Source organism: Prenolepis imparis, unplaced genomic scaffold (assembly GCF_030444845.1).
Source record: "Prenolepis imparis isolate NDT839.2.m4 unplaced genomic scaffold, iyPreImpa1.0 SCAF_1, whole genome shotgun sequence".
Lineage (NCBI taxonomy): Eukaryota > Metazoa > Arthropoda > Insecta > Hymenoptera > Formicidae > Prenolepis > Prenolepis imparis.
In genome coordinates this window covers 8,959,765-8,982,559 of record NW_028141159.1, presented here as the reverse complement: position 1 = coordinate 8,982,559, position 22,795 = coordinate 8,959,765, and the positions used below count along the sequence as shown (strand labels likewise).

The 22,795-nt window shown below is 34.5% G+C and overlaps 1 protein-coding gene across 1 annotated transcript; it reads left to right on the top strand.

Annotated features, from left to right (window-relative positions):
* The first annotated feature begins 2,868 nt into the window (after positions 1-2,868).
* LOC145944548 (uncharacterized) lies at positions 2,869-13,295 on the top strand. The gene is made up of 2 exons (XM_083052940.1): positions 2,869-3,180; positions 7,753-13,295. Exons 1-2 carry the CDS (start codon positions 3,166-3,168, stop codon positions 11,284-11,286), a joined length of 3,549 nt encoding a protein of 1,182 aa, XP_082909066.1. The 5' UTR covers positions 2,869-3,165; the 3' UTR covers positions 11,287-13,295.
* The last annotated feature ends 9,500 nt before the right edge of the window (positions 13,296-22,795 follow it).

Genomic DNA, 22,795 nt, shown 5'->3' with positions numbered 1-22,795 from the left:
GAAATTCGACTTGATGAAAGGAATAAAGAATGGCTGAAAAATTCCGATGGATGATGTCGTTGGACAATTAATTCTAGCGCGCGTACCGCAACTAGTTACCTTTATACCGTTCCGCGCAGACTTTCGGATGAAACAATTTTGTTTGCGAGGGTCTCTCGTTATTTCGAGATTTTTGCGGCAGTAACAGCGTCAGAGGTAGATGGTACTGCCAACAGACAAGCAAAGCCAGACCACGAGGGGCGGCACTTTTCCGCTGAATTATTGATGACAACGTAATGGATCTCAATGGGCCAGGCGTGTGTATGCGTTGCTGCATCCGGTATGCACACATACGGAAACTGCTACTCTGTCTCTCTCGCTCCCTTCCTCCCTCTTTCTCTTTCTCTCTCTTTCTTTTTCTCTTCTGTCTATTTATTCTACAGCAGATGAAACTCCGGAACATGATTAAAAGCTTGAAGATATTTTAATAATATTCAAAATAAACTATGAAATAATGCATAAAAGTTTAGTTGGGTGAAAGAGATTTTTGCTTTTATTAAGGGACTTGTTTGTTTTATTAGAAAATAATTTGTATTGCTTTATAAAAATTGTATAGATTAATAATCTAATCGTAGCGTACTTATATTATATTAATTATTTTATTAATTAAGTATTTTATTAATGTTGTGTGTGCGTGTGTATGTACGTGATCATTAAATATGTAGGTTTTTTTCTATATTTATAAGTATAATTATTATATTTTTACGTATCTAGAATTTTGAATTATATATATTATAAAATTTCTTCTTTTTTAGAAAAAAACATCGAAAAATAAATTATAAATATACAAGAATTATTGAATATATTTGTCATCTCAAATTTATGTTATCATATTCGAATAAAGGAAATAATAAATTATTGAAATTCTACAATTAAGATTTTTATTTGAATAGATTTGAAATTTACCAAATATATTGAAAAAAAATTTTACTAGTTGTAATACTTGAACAAATAATTATCAGGTGTTATATCAATTCGACATCTTGTAATTTTTATGTTTGATAAAAGAGTTTTACAAGAAATGGAGTATATATTTGGATAGTAATTGGACTCAATATTTCGATAGATCAGTTACACCGGATTTTCCATTATATGACCGCACAATTGCGTGCAAATGTGTGTAGCATAAACTGAATAGATTGAGTGTGTGTGTGTGTGTGTGTGGCTGTGTGTGTGTGTGGCTGTGTGTATGTGTGCTCGCATGTGCATGATACCGGTTAAATTTCACCCGTTCTTGACAGTGGCCGAGATTCGTACAAATGATCGAAGGTCAATTACATAGCACAGTTTATTTTATCGTATGCATCGAATAAAATATCTATTTAATTACAAATTAATACATCTTTGATGCTGAAGAGAATAATTATATGAATTTTATTGGTAACAAAATTTCAGCAAGTTTGTTTACTAAAATAATAATAATAATTTATAGTTTTAACTATTTGCAAATTATTACAGCATTAAATAATTTTTTAAATAATTATTTAACATTGAGATTAATATATATATTATTTAAGTTGCTACAAAAAAATGCTGTCAAAAAAATAGACATTTACTATAACATTTTTCTATAAGGAAGATAATATAGTATATTAGTCTTATTTTCTTAATTATTTTTCTAATTATAAGTTGTATATTAATAATAATATTAATAATAAGGATACAAAAAGGAAATGGTATTATCGATTATGCAATTAATTGGTGGTAATTTATATTTAGCGTACATACCAAGAAAAGTAAATTACTACCGCATCCCGATGATCTCTAGAATAATTTTATTATATGCTCTACCGACAAATTTCTTTTCACTTTGGAAAATGTAATCACTAATGATCATCCTTCATTTACTCACTCATTTACTCACATGAAAATTTGAGCAATAATTATGTTTCCGGTGAAAGACAAGTTTTATTGATAAAAAAAGAACAAGTTGTTCTCTTATATCGCGTTTTAATATCGCTGCGCGTATTCTTACGCATTCCAAGCACATTGCGATAGTTAATGAGTATGATTAAAGATTACATCAATCTACAATTCACCATAGTACAAATTATTACGTCGCATTGCATAAGATTTCTTGTGCATACATACGATGCAATACTCTTGATGTACATCCTTTACGACTCATTGATGCATCTGATTCTTGGCCAATCTTTAAAGTAGGCGTCGACAAATGTCTTAAACAAGAATAAAAATGAAAAGAGACAATAAAGCTTACTACAATTGCCGTGTCAGAGCGTTCAGTTTTTGGTCAACGCGAGCTGGATCTATAGAATTTATTTCGCGATTGTACGATACATGGAAAGTTTACCGCAAGTTTCACTTGCATTTTTATGCAAATTGTCATACTGCTTTTTATTTTTTTGGAGGGGTTTCCAAGATACCAGCAGATACGTAGCCGATAACTCACGTCGATTTTTGTTGTCGATGTGAGCATAGGATCGGATACCTGGTTGACCAAGCCTTTCAAGGTACCTTTTGTGTGCCGCAGAAGGATTTACAACCAGTTTCACGCGACGAGCGCATCGTAATCACTAGGGACCGAGAGATATATACAAGCTGCATCTTCGACTTCTTCTCGACGAGACAGAGGCAGGGCTCTAGCCTACTTTCTCTACAAAGAGAATTTTTAAACGATGTGTGAGGAGGGCTCCCTCTTCTCGCGTTCTCATCTTCCTCGTGTCGCCGTCATCTCTCTCTGTGCCCTCTCTCTTTTTCTCTCTCTCTCTCTCTTCTCTCGGTACCCTTAGGCGAGCACTCACTCTCTCCTCTTCCCGGGTCTCCTTTCCGCGATTCACCCGACAACCTCAGTCGACAACTCCTCCGACTCGGAGTCTATATAAGCAGAGTCTTCATACGAGGCTGAACATTTTTTGTGTTAGTACCGGCGAGTCGTGGCGCTCGTCTGTCAAAGAGGCTACGGGCCGACGAGTGCCAGTATGGTGTGCGCGACGTGTGATACGAAAAGCCACCGTTAAATCGCATACGACGAGCTTGGAGTAGACGCGATTTCCTTTAAAGTGTGGTGGCGAAAAGTAGACAGAGCGCGTCAAGAGCAAGGAAATCTCGGAGTAGTGTCGGATAATTTGTGTGTAGTGCCGAGACTGCGGTTTATGCGCGTGTGTCATGGTTAAATTCAAGGTAGGTCGCAGCGAGTCTGGGATTATCGTGCTTGGTTCGCTCAGAACGTTTATCTTCTTAGGAATTAATGAAAATGTGACATGAATACAGTTACATCAAAGAATAAATCTTTCTTCTCTGCTTTAGAGCTTGCACAGTGTTTCAATTACAAGTATATTTATGACTTTACGGTATGTCGTTCCATGTGTAATTGGTTTAGCGGAGAACTGTAAATCTAGTTTTGAAAATATATGCGATAAATGCAAGTTTTATTAATTTGTCTTTATATCTTTTTACATGGATTTTGTCTCAGATGCTCTAACTAAATCATCATTTAAAAACTAATTGTCTCCACGATTTTAATGTACATTTTATTTTAAATATAAGCACGCATATATATATATATATATATATATATATATATTTGAAAATACTTGTAGCGATACAACATGTGCGATGTGCATTTTAAAATGTCGATAAATAATAAATTTATTTGAAAAAATAACTACTGCATTGGTTGCAATTTTCATTAACATAATTGCGTTCTTTCTTATTATGCATGATGCTTTTAACGCTTTGAAGTAGTACTTGCATCCTCGCGTGATAATTTATATTTTACAGTAATTAAAATAAATATTATATTTATATATTCATTTTCTCATATGTAAAATTATTCATAAATATTGTTTCATATATTAATTAGTTATCGAGTCATTTAGTGTCTCATTTACGTTTGTTTATATAAATATTCTCTATTCAACAGTAATAAACTATTTTGATTTGTTATTTCTAACACGGCTATTAATTATTGAAAAAATAGAGAGTCTAATTTAATAAGAATTTTATTAGAATTTCTTACAAAATTATGTAAAAATTCTAAATTTTATTAAATCCTGGTTTATAATATTTGTATAATCTTGTATAATATTTTATTGATTTAATCATGTACATGTATATATATCTATGTAATCGATAAAACAAACGTGTTTTAATTGATCGGCTTTTCAAATATGTATATGGATCGGCATTTCAATTTTATTTAGAAACGAAAAAAATGAATACAGCATTTTAGTGGTAGAAATCTCTCCACGACTGAAATAACATTACCCCGATGTGAATAAATTTCCGTACTAATAAGGAGGAGCACATGTATTATAAAGAAAGCGCACAATAGAGATCTTAGGCGTAATATCGATAATTGCATTGCGACGATTTCTAACCAAAGATTAAGTAATTTCTGGTTTCCTTATCGGTCTTTGTGTGTATGTGTGTGTGTGTGTGTGTGATTAATCTGAGATACTGGTTGAATCAATTCTTCTAATTCATTCGCTGAACCATTTAGCCTTTTAATAAGTAAAATAATTTTGACGCACATTCCTTATACATGTATATCACAAAAAGATATAAAAATATAATAATGAATAAATAAAAGTTGTTAATAATAATAATTTAAGAAATATAGATCATTGCGTATTCCCGCATGCGTGATGAAATATGCATGAAAACGAAAGTTTATAAGACAAAAGAATTTCCATACGGGTAAAGAATGCATCTGTATGTAAAAGCATTTTATAGATGTAAAAATGATTGTCTACAATTAAGAAAAAAACATATATATTAATTTTTTTATTAAAGAAATAATACTTTTTACTTAATTATGTTCATATAATCAATGCTTGTAACCATGAAACATAAATATTTTAAATTACAATCAAAATTTAGATACGATTAAATTTTTTATAAATATTATTACTCTTAACGCTACACAGCATATTATTAAATCATTTTACTACACATTATGTTCAACAATAATAATATAATACATAAAAATGTAAGATATATGTATATAAAAATGAGTAAAATATTTTTATAAGCCATATTATGAATTTAGTATTTTGTACAACTGATAATTGAAGAATTTTATATTTTTAATAATCTAAATCAAGATTCATGTAAAAATATATTTCAAATACATTTTGATGCATTATGTGTATGTTGTTTTGTTAATTTGTATTTGCTGTTTATGAAAGTTGTCAAAAAATATTATTATATTTTATTTTGATGATTATAAACCAAATTTAAAAAATGTATTGATATTATTATAATAATTCACAAGATTATATGCGTTTATCAATCAAAAATCCCCCTCTTTTTTTATTAAAAACTGATTAATATTATTTACGGATATACATATAATAAGCTGCGAGCAATTAAAAATTTTCAAAATTAATTTACAATAATATTACAAATTAAAAATTCATTTTATTTTTTTCTTATATCTTTATATTTTAATATATCTTTATAAATATGTACAGAATTATATATGATAGAGATATTGTATAATAGACTATTGGCGATACATAAATTTTATCAAAAACCGGTTGCGTATAATATACCGATTAATCGAAAGTTTTGACGAGCGAATAACTATTAATAATCATATTATGACAGTAAAGCTGTCAATAAAATATGTACTTGTCATTTGCAAACATAAAGATATATATTTAACTGCATATGTATAATATGTGTGTTTCAGATTTTTTTATTATTTTCTCTATTATTACGAATTCTTTAGCTATTTTTAGAGAGAGAGAGAGATGACTTAAGAAACACTATTCGAACATAAATAATTAAATATCAAAATAAAAATGAGAAAAAAATATGTACTTGTCATTTGCAAACATAAAGATATATATTTAACTGCATATGTATAATATGTGTGTTTCAGGTTTTTTCATTATTTTCTCTATTATTACGAATTCTTTAGCTATTTTTAGAGAGAGAGATGACTTAAGAAACACTATTCGAACATAAATAATTAAATATCAAAATAAAAATGAGAGAAAAAAAAGCATTTTCCAAAAAGCAATTATTTGAAATTACAATTATTGCTATACATTGCCAGGTTGCAAGCATTTCTCGTGGTCTTTGGAGAAAGTACGGTGACTATGTTAGCCTTGCATCTCGGCCATCGTGCCACTTAAAAGAAGAAGTTGCTGGTTTCTTGCCGGCAATGACAGACGATGAGCTTGTTCGTTCTCATCGCTTCTTTTCATCGGTCTAATATTTTTTTAGAAGAAACAGAAAAATGCTATCGCGATTAATTGTTATAGTACCGTTTTATATATAATTTATAACAATATAAATAGTTGTACACAATAAATAGTTGTATACTGAGTTTTTGTAAAAATAGTTTTAAAATTTTCTTAACTGGATTTTTGTAAAAATAATTTTAAAATTCTATTGCATGTATATGTGAATGTACATGTGATATTAAATTATGTATATTACTATACGCGTTCATAATTTAATACTCATTGTCAATATTATAGAAGTAATATACTCAAAAAGTAAGCATCTTTCTAGCATAAATAATAGCTTCTTTTGCAACAGATATTTATGATGAAATGAAAATCGCACACAAATTTTGCGCATTCCATAGCTGTCTTTAGTTTTATATGTCATGGAGAGAATACTTAGCTGATCGTTTTAACAATTACAATCGATGAGGTAAATAGATCTTGTTGTTTCTTAGAACGTACGTCAATTATGTATGTACTTGATAAGATTACAGACGTATGTATATATGTAATATGTACATAATATGTATGTATATAATTTTTTTGTATTAAAAATTGTTATCAATTAATACTTACTTAAATTAGTAAAGTGTTAGCATTTCAAAAACTATACCACTTGTCTAATTTTCGTAACTCGTCTTTATGCAACATGCGCTATTCCGGTTACAATTATAACGTAATTATTCATTCGTGCACGCCTCTTTAATGCTCGGAATACGTAAACGTAGTTTTACATAATTTTCACATATGCTCCAGTGATCCCTTCCCTGATTTTAAGTGAATAATACAGAAATTCTCACGGCCTCTAATATAGTTGCTACACAATAACGAGTAGCATGAGTGATCTCCGTAAGTACTGCGAAACTATTCTTAGCGTCCAACAAACTAATTAACACGTACTGCTTGATTTTTTAGATGCTTGAATGAATATATGCACAGGGCATAATTACTTCCTTATTATTTTTCGTAATAATATTTATATGATGGAATAGATAATCTTATGATATGTTATATGTGTGTGTATGTGTTTATTATGCTTTGCATACTTTAATATTTTCTACCATGGTTATTTTAGGAAATTAAGAGTAAAAGTGCGAAAGTAAAAGTATATAAAAGCAGAAACAATTTGTATCTTAATATTGAACAAGTGGATCTAATTATAGATCCTTTTAAAGCGTAATATAATATGTGTATGTGTTCGTATGTGTTTGCAGTATTAAAATCGTAATTACTATCTGATTAAATTACATATTTTATATTTAAATATAAATTAAAATCATATAAACATATATACATATGTAAATCAAATTTATGTATAAAAACATATTACGAATCTTCATTACGAAATTGTAATGCGTATTATATCTTTACATAATTCGATATTATGCTACAAGTTTCTTTTTCAGTATAATTATAAACGTGACGATAGTGTGGGAAATAGAGAAACAAAATATTAATTGTAAAAGCCGCGAAGTCACTTTCTCCGATTCTAGTCAACCCGTTCTGCTTTTAGATGCTAATCGCGCTGTTCTGCGTTCTGTTGATTGGACATCATGTACAAGCGGTAGTCAACAAGGCGACCTCGCAAGTACCATTAACCAAGGAAGAAGAGAAACCTACCAAGGCCAAAGCCGATGATAGAATTAGTAATACTTTCGATTCTCCGTCTGACGAGTATGGGCCACCGTTAGGATCGAGTTTTAATGGACCGGTGCCGATATACGGACCTCCGGAGTTAGTCGGCAGCCTTGGACCAACGCCCATTTATCCAGCACCACCGCCGGAATTGCCGCCACCTGTATTTGGACCACCGGCCGTTTCATACGGGCCGCCACGAAGTATTAAGCCACAATACGGGCCACCGAAACAAAGTTTCGGTTTGGCAATATCCCCCGTTCTTTCGAAGCCTGCTTACAGTCCGCAGAAGCTTCATTATGGGCCGCCGAAGCAACATTTTACGCCACCGTCGGCTTTGTTCCCTTCGTTTATATCACCGAAACCTCAATACGGTCTGCCACTGAAGTTCATTGGTTCATCGAGCCAGCAATATATATCGCCGTTACCGACGAGTCAACACGGGCCGTCCAAGCCGGGTCACGGACCACCTATTCCTATATCGCTCGAGACTTATGGTCCGCCGCCTCCGAAATTAGCTATTCAATTTAATCCTCTGCCCAATGACGAGTACGGTCCACCGCCGCCGCCCGTATCCGCGCCGCAACCGCAATACGGTCCACCGGCTGGTGATTTATACGGACCTCCGCCACCAGCACCTCCGCCAGGAGTTCCAGCGCCACCCACACCACCTGACATAAAGTACGATGGATGGCAGCCTATCGCCGGAGTGGCCACTTCTCCCAAACAAAGTGGTCCACCGACAGATACATATGCCGCTGCCCTCGACGCAAGGCACAATTATATCGAAAGTTCATCCCCTTTGGGATCGCAATTATCTCATGCTGCCCTGAGTGTCGCGGCGAATTCGAATGTGCCTAGCGATTCTTACGGCGTGCCGTTAAATAATCCCGAGGATCACAATCTCAAGACGTCCGTGCATGAATCCTCGGCTTCCTCGGAGAGCAACGGATTACCACCGCCGGCGTTGCCGGAACACGAACCTCTGCACAACAATCAAGGCCCAGGCGTCATCGTTACGACCAGTCAATCCGATCATCAGTTCGGTCGCCAACAATTACAAAACTTACAGCAAGAAACGCCAAACATCGAACCGTTATCTATCGTAAAAACAGTAGGATTTCAACTATTGCCCACAACGGGCGCTTTGAACGGAGATCTCTCAGGTTTATCATTATCAGGTGGTACTTCCGACGTCTCGTCGTTCAATCATATCTCGAATTCGATTAACGCCAATTCCGCTTCGCTTCACTCGGAATCGGACGATGAAAAATCTCACGCTGCCGCTTTAAGCAATGGTGGAGATTCTCACGGATTTCAGAATATAGAGAACGATCTGTCCTTGCAGCAGCTACCGCAGCAGACGCCACCGAACGATTATGGCGCGCCCTTAACAACCACAACTTTTGGAAAACCCGTTAACTTTATATCAGGGACATCCTTGCTTTCTCCTCCGCCTTTAGATTCTTACGGCGCGCCACCTTTGTCTTCTTACTCGCCCACTGGACCTTATTCGGCAGCGCCAGGAGGACGAGGTGGACCACTGTTTTCGTCATTCGGAATATTCGGAAGCTCTTTTAACAAGCAAAATCTGCATCATCACAGACTTCATGGTCCCTTCAGGCCGCCGCCATTTCCTCTCGGTTCCTTGATACCACCGCGAAACCGAGAACCGGTCAAATTCAGGGAACCGATACCAACAAGGCTCTTATCGAATATTAATCGATACTTACCGCCGCCTACGAAACAGCAATTGCCGAACATTCACGCGCCGGTATCTTTTCGCCATACATCGGGATCGGGCAATTTATTCTCCGGTTCTTTCGCGTCGTCTGGCTCGTTTAACGTGCATAATTTAAATTCTCCGATTGCCGCGCCGCATGTTCAATACGGAACGCCGTTATCGTTTACTGATTTTAACACACCGGCGCCTCATTTAACTTATGGAGCGCCTAACTTTGGTCCACCAACCTCCTTCATCTCAACGTCTTCCGGATTCGGCAGTAATCTCTATAGCGGGATTAATAACGCGCTGACAACGACATATGGCACGCCTGTGGTAAACGCGCCGTTATCAATCGGCGGCGGTCACGATTGCAATTCTTTGCAGCCACTGTTGCCTGTGAACGAAGCGTTACATTCAAACGGAGGATTGTCCGTGAACGGAGAGTTACCTTTAAGCGGTAGTTTAGCTTCAAGCGGAGAATCGCATTCCAGCGGAGAGCTGCACTTGAGTGGAGGCTTATCTTCGGGCGGTGAAGTGCCCTCGGGCGAGAGGCTATCATTGGATGCTGGATTATCCACGCATGGAGGCGCGTATTCTAGCGGCAAGCTACAGCTCGGTTACGAAAATGTAGGAACTTCTGGTGGGAACGTAGAAAGCCCCGGACCAGTTTTTACAAATTCTCTGCCTACGAGTTTCGTCAACTCCGCGGGAAGCGATTTATCTCAAAATAATCATCAAAATTCCATTTTTACGGACAATTCATTGCCGCTTATTAAGCCGCTAGATAATTTCCTGGGAGGTCCGCCGGTGAATACGCTAGATTTAGAACATAACGAACAACAGAAGACGAATCTCAAGGACAGTTACGGGAATCCCATAGGATTAACTTTCGATTCGTCCAATGAAGCAAGCGATACCAGAGCTGTTCAAGCGTCCACCACGGATGTTTCGAACGAGCTCCCTGCGCATCCGTCTAGTCAGTCCCACAATAGCTATTCCGCGGCAACGTTTGAGCAAGGCTCGAATGGAATATCGGCTGCAGCGCTGACAGCAAGCTTGACCGCGCAAGCCTTCGGCCAACAGAAGAATCTCGAATTAAACGGAGTGGAGGCTAGTCAATTTTTGAAATCGAGCGAGGGTAGCGAGGCATTGTCCTTGGCGCAGCGGCTGACCGCCGACAATGCTGATGATTTTGAGATTCAAGGTTCCAAGGGCACTTACAGATTGCAGATACAAGCAGCAGACGGAGGTCTGGGCACCGAGAACTCGGATGGCAGTATTAGACACGATCAGGTATTGTCTGATGGCCTACTTCAGGATATACTGGCAGCTATAGAACAGCCGGGGAATGGTCCTATACAACTGCAAGGCTTGCCGCAAGTTCAACAATTGGAAAAAGTTTTTGGTCCTGATCTGCCGCAAGAGACCGGTGTCATTAATGGTCATTTTATCACCGTAGATAGTCAAGAACAGAACAAATTGCAAAATCAAGTCGAAAAAGTCAGCGAGAAACGCGAAGACGCGAAGTATATGAAAAATCAGCCTTCAATCGCTTTATTTTTTGATACTAAATACGGTGAAACGAGAAAGGAAATCAGGTCTGTGTCGAAAAGCGAAATGCAGGTCGCAAAGGCAAGTGAACAAAATAACAGTAAAACAAATTCCTTCCCAATTTCTAAATCATAATAAGTGCCTTTGTAAAAATATTTGAGTGTATATTTTAAAATAGTAATTTTAATCGCTCTGATTCATTTCGCAAAGACTTTTTGATTCCCGACAAGAAAAGATATTGCTGTTAACGTGATGCCATTTATTTTCTTTGCTTGCGGTCTACCAATAAAATATTTTGGTGAAAGTTTTTAAATCTACGATATTCGCGATAAAATATTAAATTTCTTGCATACCGATATTTGAAGCGTTACACATTTTTTGGTGATATTTTCGTTTAAACGTACAGCCATGAATACAAACAATTATATTTCTACGTATCAACAAACTCTAAGATTTTTATCTTCAAATAAATTGCTTTGCAATTTAATGTTAAAATTTTTTAATAATTTGTTTTATTTCTTTATTTTTTAAAAATTATTTAAGCAAAAATCTAAAATTATACAATTTCAAGTAATGATACTCTTCAAAAAAGCTTGATTAGCTGAAAACTAGAATTAGAAGGCATAAACCGTGCAATGAAAGTTTATGTAATCTATTTCTTCTTATTTTCTCAAAAGTAAGCGAAAGTAATAATTACTTATTGGCCAGTATATCGATAACAGGTTATTAGACGAATCATTTGCTTGCACAAGAACTTTTCATCTCCTACCAGGATTGCGAGAGTGATTGTAGAAATAGACGCGGGTATCATCGATATTTTTATCGTGTAAGAAGATTTTGCATCCATAAATAATGATCCTGTGTTATCGGGTCAAACATTTACTGAGATCCGAACAAGACAGGATCCAGAACGCTTCAACTTTTCCGTGTCCTCGCGTCAGCGGCTTATCTTCGCGAATGGAAATTTCGTCGGTTCGATGATCCTTTCAAAAAAAAAAACGAGGTTTAAGGAAATTATTCAATATCGAACGAGATTTTTTTTGTCGGGATAATCGATGCCACCACTTTCGGTCTAATCCGACGAAACTTAGCATTCGCTTCTCTTGTCACGAAGTATGAAAACGTTATATGCACAGTATACCTATACAAGATATTACGCGCGTTTATTAATATTCATGTAGGTCAATAGGTTATACGGCACCGCTCTTATGCGAAGTGCATATATAGCCGGCGACATGGCATATCCGCGTAAAATCGCTTGGACGTTTTCCGGTCGGTGGAACGTGATCGGCGGCAATGGTATCTTTCGCGGTTTCAGCCTTCAACCGAGGTGAAAGTTCAAAACCTCGTTTAATGACCCGGCGGAATAGTGCCGAGCTTCTCTATGAGAATTTCATTCCGAGTGAAACGCATTGCTCGTCTCTCTGCGGGTGTTCAAGCGCGGTTACGCTCGGTTTTGCATGTCCTCGTCACCAGATAACCGAATGGATGCGGATACGTTTAGTCTACTACTGCTATATACCTACGTGTGCGCGAAAGCAATAGAGAGAAAAAAAATGCGTGGTCGTACCACGCATGCTTAGGGCGGAAATGCGGAACAATCGCGAAACGTCGATATTATCAAGAAGCACGAGAATACCGTAAGCAACGAAATGTTATTTCCTTCCGCCGCGCGCGTATTAACGATCTTTTATGCGACTCACGATTCGCAATTCCGCGCGTAAGTTGAAAATGAGTACGTATATTGCGAAAGCGCGCCGTTAAAATCCCGAGTAATCTTAAAGCTCTTGCATTTTTATGATTTCGCCTGGCAAACGGTTATGCATAACTTGGTGTATTGCAGATACGTAAAATAAGTAGAGCGTATACGTTTAAGGGAGAGACGCTCATTGTTACGAAGTACGCAGTTACGATACTGCCAAGCCATAAAACGCATCCACTTGCTCCTAACCCACATCTCCACCTACTTTTTTAGAATTTTAATTTATTATTTTATATATGCGATGTTCTCTACGTATGTGTGTGTATAGGCACTTACTTAGCTTATATCCGATGAGCAATCGATGCTATCACTCGCCGGATATAACGAACTTATTAGCTTCTTGTGAACTTTTATATGCTCCGTATGTAAATATATGAATACTTTGTAAATAGAGTTCGATTTTTATTCTGCTCTCTCCTTGTTACCTAGATCCTGCATTAATTTATTATATCGCAATTGGCTATAATGTGACAATAAAAACCTACAATTGCAATATTCATATGCACGGAGATAATATTATAATAAAAATTCCAATATAATTTTTATAATCGTATAGAACATACTAACATACAAGAAAAATCACGATATATTTTTATTCAATAACATTATTTACGTATTATATTTTACAAAGAAGTATTTGTAGTTATTTAAATATTTCGATGCACATGCAAATGCATAATCGTTAACAAACAATAAAATAAATGTGCACACAATTTACAAATTTTATAGTAATAAATAAATATCTTAATGTCGTTATATTTCAGCTTTACGATAGATGTTTTAAAACGAATTTTTCATGTAATTTGTATTGTAAAATTTTTTTCGTGTATGTTATTTTTCTCTTTATACGTATTTTTTTTCGATGTCATATGATTTATTCTTTATTTGCATGTATTGTACTAAGCCGTAAATATTAACATTAGTAAGCATTAATGTTAAGATATTACAGAAACATGTTGTTTTCGAGTCCATTTGCAGAGATTGGCCCGCCGTAATGTGGATTACAAGTTTGCACATCCGAAAGTGTTTGTCTCGAGAAAGTGCTCGGCTAAATCGGCGGTCGCCTAAATACCACGAATTCTGGCACGACGGAGAAACGGAAACGTATGAGGGAATTAGGTATCTGCCACTAAGTAGAATTAGGGTTATGTAAATGAAACGCTACCTGCCTCTCTCGCCTTCGAGTTAGAATGGTTAGCGCCCAGTGCTAAAATCGTTATTCGCAGATTTTCCACGTGCGGATCCGCACGCCGTCAGTATTCATCGACTTCTTTCTCCACTGTCTCTTCATTGTTTCACGTGTCTTCCTTCGCTTCCTCTCCACTACTTACGACTACGCATTACTAGACAATATGATCATGAAACTTCCTGTGTAATCTGACGCTATGAGAATATTCACACGTTTTCTGTTGGAGAGACAAGCTTGCTCGTGTTAAATCAGCTGGTTGCGCTGAATAAACTGATTCACGGTGATACCCTAGATATTATATGTTTTTTAATTTTAAATGCAACTATATCAATAAATAGTTGGAATGTGCGACGAAACAAGTGTATTGCAGATTTTACTCAAAAATCTTATTTCTTTTCTATAAGAAAATTTTTTTTAGCTTGAAAATTGTTAAACTCTACAACATTTATAATAAAAAGATTTGCTTTTGATTAATTTAGTTAATATTACAATTACAAAACATTATACATATATATTTTTATAGTTATCTAAATAAAATAACAATTGTACTAACACTTATAAAAGAAAAAAAGAAAAAAAAAATTACATAAACTATACTGTATCAAAACTTTTTTTATATCGCCGCACTTAAAAGAAGTAGCCTCGATAAAATCTATTATAAGGTCGAAAGAGAGATAATATCATAAAAAAATATAACAAGGTTATCTCGTTTCATGTTTAAAAGATTACACGTCAGGTATTGAGGAACGAATATATTTAGCGGGTGATAATAATTTCCGGAACTCGTTAAAATTCATCGAACCTACATGAGACATTACAGCGTTTGCTATGGAAAAAAAAAATAGTTGATGTCTACAAAGACGAAGCGAATTTTATTAGCGCTCGGACGATCTCTCCCCCGAAGGCGCGTAACGACTTCCTTCTGGTGCAATTTTAATCGTACATCCTATCGCGTGGAGTTGCCGGTCCTTCGAGACTAGCTTCGGCGACGAGGAGGGATTGGATGGGATCTCGAAGGAAGGTTTCAAGGGTTAGCCAGCGGGAACGTATGCATTTTTCGCCAAGCTCGGAAGTGCTTTATTTCCATACTGACGTCGTATCCGTACACACCGACAGTCATACTGATCTCAGGAGGCACGTTGTTGCCTCATGGGCGATATATACGGAATATAAGGCAAGTCGACAAGCGGAGTCTCCGATGTATCGTTCCTGGTATGCCCGACGTCGCTCCATCGCCGAAGGCAAAATTGTCTTTCCCGTGAATAGCAAACAGTTGCTGAAAGCGAGGTCGCCGAAAAACCGAACGAGATTATATAGGAAACGATTGGACGATAATGATACTTAAATTATCCGGATGCCTCTAAAACTGGCTTATCTTCGTCATTGATTCGATTTAATCGAAATAATATTTTTTTTTATGCACACGGGATACCTTTTCGTATCAAGCAAAAAAGCATAGTTATCTCTCGCAATTCGGTACGTGTGGTCACGATTTAAAACAATACGTAACGTGTCATTATAAAGCCGCTAAATTAGCACTGTTCTCACATATTATGCTCTTTCCGTATACTCGCGTCGTAATAAAAAGTGGGTCTCTGACACAAATTTGTGTTACCACGCGAGTATAATTGTTACGAAAAGTAGTGTAATTAATATTACTTTGTCATTGTTCAGATGACAAATGAGTCAATTTCTTTTAAATTTGATCGAAATCTATCTCTTTTTTATTAGATTTTTTACATTTATTTTTAAATAAAATAAGGTTGTTAAACAAAGGCTTTAAAAAATTTTTAATAAAAAATTATTTTAAATTGGCCAAATAATCTGTAAGTAAAAAAAACATGACAATTTTAAAATGTCTTGCATATTATTTTTTTTTAGATTGTGTTAATACCTATCTTTCTTACTCTATTTTAAAAATAGTTTTTATATATTTGTTTTATTTCTTGATTCTTTTATTAATTAAAAGTGAATGTTAATATTTACTGGGGAAAATGTAGTAATTGCTAGATATAAAAGTATTAGATGAAACACGATTTGATTTATATTGCATATGCTATTTTATGGTCCATCTCATGAAAAGAGAGCATAGCAAAATAGTGAGAAAGGTGATAGACGATGTGTATCGGAAGGATTTCGACAATATCTTGCAAATAATTTGACTTTTCCAAAAATCTAATAATAAAAAAGGAAACTGTAATAAAATGTATGAAATAACGACCCTTTTTACTGTTTTGTAAATGAAAATAAGAGTAGAAAGTAAAATGCATGAAATAAAGAGACGATCTTTTTTCTATTTTAAATGAAAAAAAAAAAGATCTCATATATATATTAATATATCTCATATTAAATCTTGATTAATATTGCCGTTATTAATATTAACGTGCTCCTAGTGAAAGTCTTTATATGATGTGTGAAATCTAAAGTTGACTTACAAACGAGATATTAATCTTTGCCTTTAGAATTTTCTATGCTAATTATTATTATTTGTAAATTAGAATTATAATGTTAGTGTATGCGTATTATTCATATCGAGAAGTAAAATTGATTTTCTTTATAATGTGTGTGTGTGTGTGTGTGTGTGTGTGTGTGTGTGTGTGTGTGTGTGTGTGTGTGTGTGTGTGTGTGTGTGTGTGTGTAGAAAAAGAACAAGCGAAATAGAAGAAAAATCTCACATAAAATTTTTCCAAATTATTTAGCTAAATATAATAGTAAAAACACTTCTTTGCATATATTAAATTTATATATAAAATATTTATACAGTTATCCGTTTTAATTAACTATGGTCTGTAGATTGACATATCTTTTGCAATCATAAGTATGTGATCGCTCTTATGATTGCATAAAATAGCAGATATTTATAGATATGACACACACAAGTGATCCATGCTATAGGATATGCACAATTCCTAATTAGGTTAGCAGATTAGTAACATGTAGTTTCGCACATATAATTAATTTATTAAAGCGTTAACCTTCGTGCGTGAGAGCGAAGAAAGATAACGTGTGATTATATATTCCACACGATTAAAAAGTAACGATTTACGCCTACAGTCTACTTGTTAATATGTACTTATATTGAAGTCTTTTGCTAAACGGGCATATGCAATCAGTATGTCATGAAACATTAACTTTTAACATGTGATTACTGCAACATATAATAAGCTATTGCTAGCTACTATAAATAATTTTCATACAAAATTAATATTTAATTATAAAACTTTTTACTAATAAAATATAGAGTTATTATAAATAAAATAAAAATAAATTATTTATTCAAATAAAGAATATAAAATTTGAAAAATTGTTTTATGTTATAAAATCAGAAAGATTTACATAGATTAATTTCTCAATTCGTTTTTTCTTTTTGTTTTGTCAAAAAAATTTGCTTTTAGAAAAATAAATAGAAAGAAATGTGTATCTGAAATCTAATTTCATAATTCCATAATGTTTCAAACGAAACTATATTGTTATTAAGATATGTACATGTGACGTTATAGATAAGAAGCGGAATGAATATTAATAAAAAATATAAATGTAAACCAAGAAATAACAGGAGGACAAAACGCAAAGAAAAAAGTGAGAAAAGAAGTACTAAACGAGTAAAAAAGAAATAAGATACATTCGTAATCGAAATAAAGAAGGAGCAAAAAGGAATCGCCGAGGGTAGGGACCGGAAAGAAGTCTACGAGGAATTCCATAAAAATAGGTGAAATATGCATAGTACCGCGGAACGTGGAGAAGCGTCGCGACGTCGTCGAGCGTCTCCGGGGAAACCGGAATCTCGGCACGGAAAGAAGGAAGAGCGAGGAAACTCACGCCGGAGAGGAGGAAGAAGAGGAGAAGCGAAAGAATGAATGCAGGATGGGTGGGTATCTCGAGGGGAAGCGGCGTAGGACAGATAAAGGAAAGGAAGGTTAGAGAGCGAACATTTGGAACGTCTTCCCGAACGAAATCTAATTTCGGTCCCACGGCGAAACTAAGCTATTTTCCCCGCAATATGCACGCTCGCGGGCGTGCACAAGTGTTACAGCAGCGTTTTCCGGCCTTTTACCTCTGACACTTGGCGATTTCTTACGGGGGAATCTTTTAACATTCTCTATACGAGAGAAAAAGAGAAAGAGAGAGAATTGTAGCTTGTCCGGTGCGAATGAGAGTATTCGAAATGGCTGATAAAATTTTCATCGTCGTATCCCCATTGCTAAAAAGCGGGACTCCTCGTAATTTCGCTACGGCCGTGTTAGCTTTAGCAGCTGGAAAACGATCTTTCATTTGGCTATGCTGAGTCGTTTGTTTCCGCCGTTGGTGTTGAGAACACATGTATATATACTTCACACACGTTTCTTCACAAGCTTTATGCTGCGGTAGCATATAACGCGTGCTAAGGGTCATTCATTATTTCTAATGAAATGCTTTTGTCTTTTTGACAGTTCTATTCGTTAGCAGGTAACTAATTGCCGCATTTTCTACAATTGAAACATAGCTAAGGCTTTCAACCGACATAAAAGAATGAGAGTAAGCTGTTTAGAATATATATGCATTCTTTACATTAAATAAATATTTATTTAAAATTTAGTCGTAAAAATATTGTAAATGTAAAATTATTGCAAAAAGATGAAATGTGTAATCGAGCTTTTGTTTAAAAAAAAATCAATTAAAATCAAAGATCAAAGGGTATATATTTCCAACTTTGTTATGCGATTTTTACTTTAATGCAAAGACAATTTCGATCGGCAGTTTGGACAGACAGATATATGTGAATTTCTTTTGTTGACTATTTGCAGAATAGACAGTCCCCGGAGGGCGTCGCCGTGTGTGTGATCGTTTTACACTTCGTATGAGGTTGATCCCCTTTATAATTCGTGCCAAGGGCGGGATGATGATGCGAAACATCAACCGAACTCGCGACAGTTTCGAATGGCAGAAAAGCTTTGTGTGGACTCGGCGAAAGGGAAGCATCACGTACTAATGGCTGATTTTGTCACGTGCAATTAAAAGGGAATCATTCCGCTCGAATTGCTTGTTCGTTATTTTTTTTTTCCTACAGCGTGAGTCGGATTGTCTCTTAATCAGTCACATTCGTTAATCAGTAAATTACACACTGACACTTTTAACTGTAAAATATTAGCGTCTATTAATTAAGTAACGCGATTTTATTATATAAAGAAAAGTATTGTTTTATATATAATTAATTTTGCATGAAATATTTTATATCAGAGATAAATTAAAAGTAAAAATATGATACTTATTATATATTATTATAATTTTTTAATATTTACATACATACATTTAAAAATGTATCATAAAAAGTGTAAAATTTTTATCATTTAATTTACTTCTTTATTACACAACAAAACACACATACACAAAATATTCAATAAAAATTTTAAAAGCTCTCAAATAATTTCTTTTTTGCTACACTAACTATCGAGAAAGTAGACTTGGCTGGTTATTACACTTAATCCATCACTTGATCATTTCTCAGTAGAACAGAGTACACCATAACAGAAAGCACACTCTCGGTGTATCCCACTTTTCGTTTCTTTAGTTTCTATCAACTTTTCAAGATTCTTCAAAGCAGGAAAGATTCTCTAAGCCGTTCACGTAGTTGAACCACGGAGGACTATCAAGAACGAAGCCAATGAACGAACGATATGGTACAAGTAGCGGTTGTGAGATCGTGGCTAGAAGGTACGGCGTTAGTTCCTGCGTTCCTGCCCTAATAATTAAGCCGGCGTCGGTTTTTGATGGCCACTAAAAATGTCGCGGAGGGTCGAATGGCTAAGGAGTTTCGGCAGAGCCGTCGTGCTGCCGGCGGTAAAGAGCTCGAGAGGAAGGTGACTGCCGGATCGAAAGGGAGAGGACGGGGGTGGCCCTTATGCTCTGATATTAGCAATACCCCGTCTCGTAAAGTCGACTGTGCGGCAATTCGAGTCACTTTGCGAACCCTTTATATACTGCCGCTCTCCGCCTCCTCCACCTTTCTCTCTCTCTCTCTCTCTCTCTGTTCCTCACCCGACGCTTTCACCCTTCGGCCAGACCGGAGAGAACGTAACACGTAGAGGCGAGAGAAGGAACGCGCGAAGAAACGACAAGGAAGGAGCCGCTGAAATACTAGCAGAGGCAGTGATTTTAATGCGGGTGGTTCTTAAATTTTACGTCACTCCTCGCCCTCGCCGCGTGCACCAACACCATCACCGCTTCATTCTGAACGCGGGATTAAACTGTAGCAAGGTAAACCTGTACCGCGAACGTTTCCCCACGTTAATTCGGTTATGCGGGTTAGCGATTCGAGGTCCTTCTCATGGTGCGAAATTAAAGATTAAATTTTGAAAGAAATATATGTAAAAAATTATTCAACCATATATGCTGTTGCACTGTAGAAAAATTAATCAACATCTCGTGAAATGATTTATATTATTTTTTGTTTAAAATAATTTATGTTATTTCTGTACAATATTAATGAATATTATCTATTTTATTATTTTAAACGTTATACAAATGTCAGATTTTTCGGTCGATGAGTAATCACATTTCTGTAAAAACAACACACAATTTGTTATTATTTCCAATTAGAATTAACCTTTGCAATGTTTCCAGATAATTAAACGAATAACGAGCAAAGGGAGATCGCAGATATACATAAAATTTCCCGCCACACCGCGCTTCCCTGATTTAATAAGTTCATTACCTAATGAACAGATGTACGGAACCACCTCGCTCAATTGCATCGTTCGCTTTTCGATAATCAATATTTTTAATTATCACATTTTTATGAATTCGATTATATAATTAGCTTTTAATTGAATTGTGTCTGTGTGGAAATTGGCGGTCCGTTTCAGTCGCGTTTTGACAAATTTCGTCATTCTATAATTTGTAAGTTTATTTATCTAATAATTATTTATCTAATGAAATAATTGTACGAATAATTTATATTGTATTATTTAGATCATTAGTCTGTATTATTTTATTATAATTTATTCACTAGCGGATCCTGACGTCGATAATGGGAGGGGGGGGGGAGGGTTTGCAATTTTATTTTATTTTATATTTTTGGTTTCATGATTAGCTTTTATTCCAGGATCAACGACGTCGATAGCTCTTTAATGTTTGTTTTTCTTTATTTATATTTTTTAAATAAATTCAGCAAAACTGTTTCTTTTAATTTGCAGGGGGGGGGGGAGATTTAACCCCCCCCCCCCCTCCCCCAGGATCCGCCAGTGTATATATATATATATATATATATAAAGAATTTCTCGCCTAATTATTTTCATGCAACGAAATTATCTCATTATTTCGTCCTATGTTTGACTTAATCTATACTTAACTCCTTGAATGCGTAATGAGTATAATTTACAATGTATCTTATACATATATATTGTATATATTATATAGATATAAAGAATTTCGCCTAATTATTTTCGTGCAACGAAATTATCTCATCATTTCGTCCTATGTCTGACTTAATCTATACTTAACTCCTTGAATGCGTAATGAGTATAATTTCCAGTGTATCTTATACATACATATTGTATATATTATATAGATATGAAGAATTTTGCCTAATTATTTTCGTGCAACGAAATTATCTTATCATTTCGTCCTATGTCTGACTTAATCTAAACTTAACTCCTTGAATGCGTAATAAGTATAATTTCCAGTGTATCTTATACTTTTATATATACATATATATCTATATATATATAATATATATATATAAAAGTATAAGATACATTGTAAATTATACTCATTACACATTCAAGGAGTTAAGTTTAGATTAAGTCAGACATAGGATGAAATAATGAGATAATTTCATGCACAAAAATAATTTGGCAAAATTCTTTATATATATATGTATAATATATACAATATATGTATGTATAAGATACAGTGTAAATTATACTCATTACACATTCAAGGAATTAAGTGTAGATTAAGTCAGACATAGAACGAAATGATGAGATAATTTTGTTGTACGAAAATAATTAGGCGAAATTCTTTGTATCTATGTAATATATATTATATAGATATAAAGAATTTCACCTAGTTATTTTCGTGCAATGAAATTATCTCATCATTTCATCCTATGTCTGACTTAATCTATACTTAACTCCTTGAATGCGTAATGAGTATAATTTACTGTGTATCTTATACATACATATTGTATATATTATATAGATATAAAGAATTTCACCTAATTATTTTCGTGCAACGAAATTATCTCATCATTTCGTCCTACGTCTGACTTAATCTATACTTAACTCCTTGAATGCGTAATGAGTATAATTTCCAGTGTATCTTATACATACATATTGTATATATTATATAGATATGAAGAATTTTGCCTAATTATTTTCGTGCAACGAAATTATCTTATCATTTCGTCCTATGTCTGACTCAATCTATACTTAACTCCTTGAATGCGTAATAAGTATAATTTCCAGTGTATCTTATACTTTTATATATACATATATATCTATATATATATAATATATATATATAAAAGTATAAGATACATTGTAAATTATACTCATTACACATTCAAGGAGTTAAGTTTAGATTAAGTCAGACATAGGATGAAATAATGAGATAATTTTGTTGTACGAAAATAATTAGGCGAAATTCTTTGTATCTATATAATATATGTTATATAGATATAAAGAATTTCACCTAGTTATTTTCGTGCAATGAAA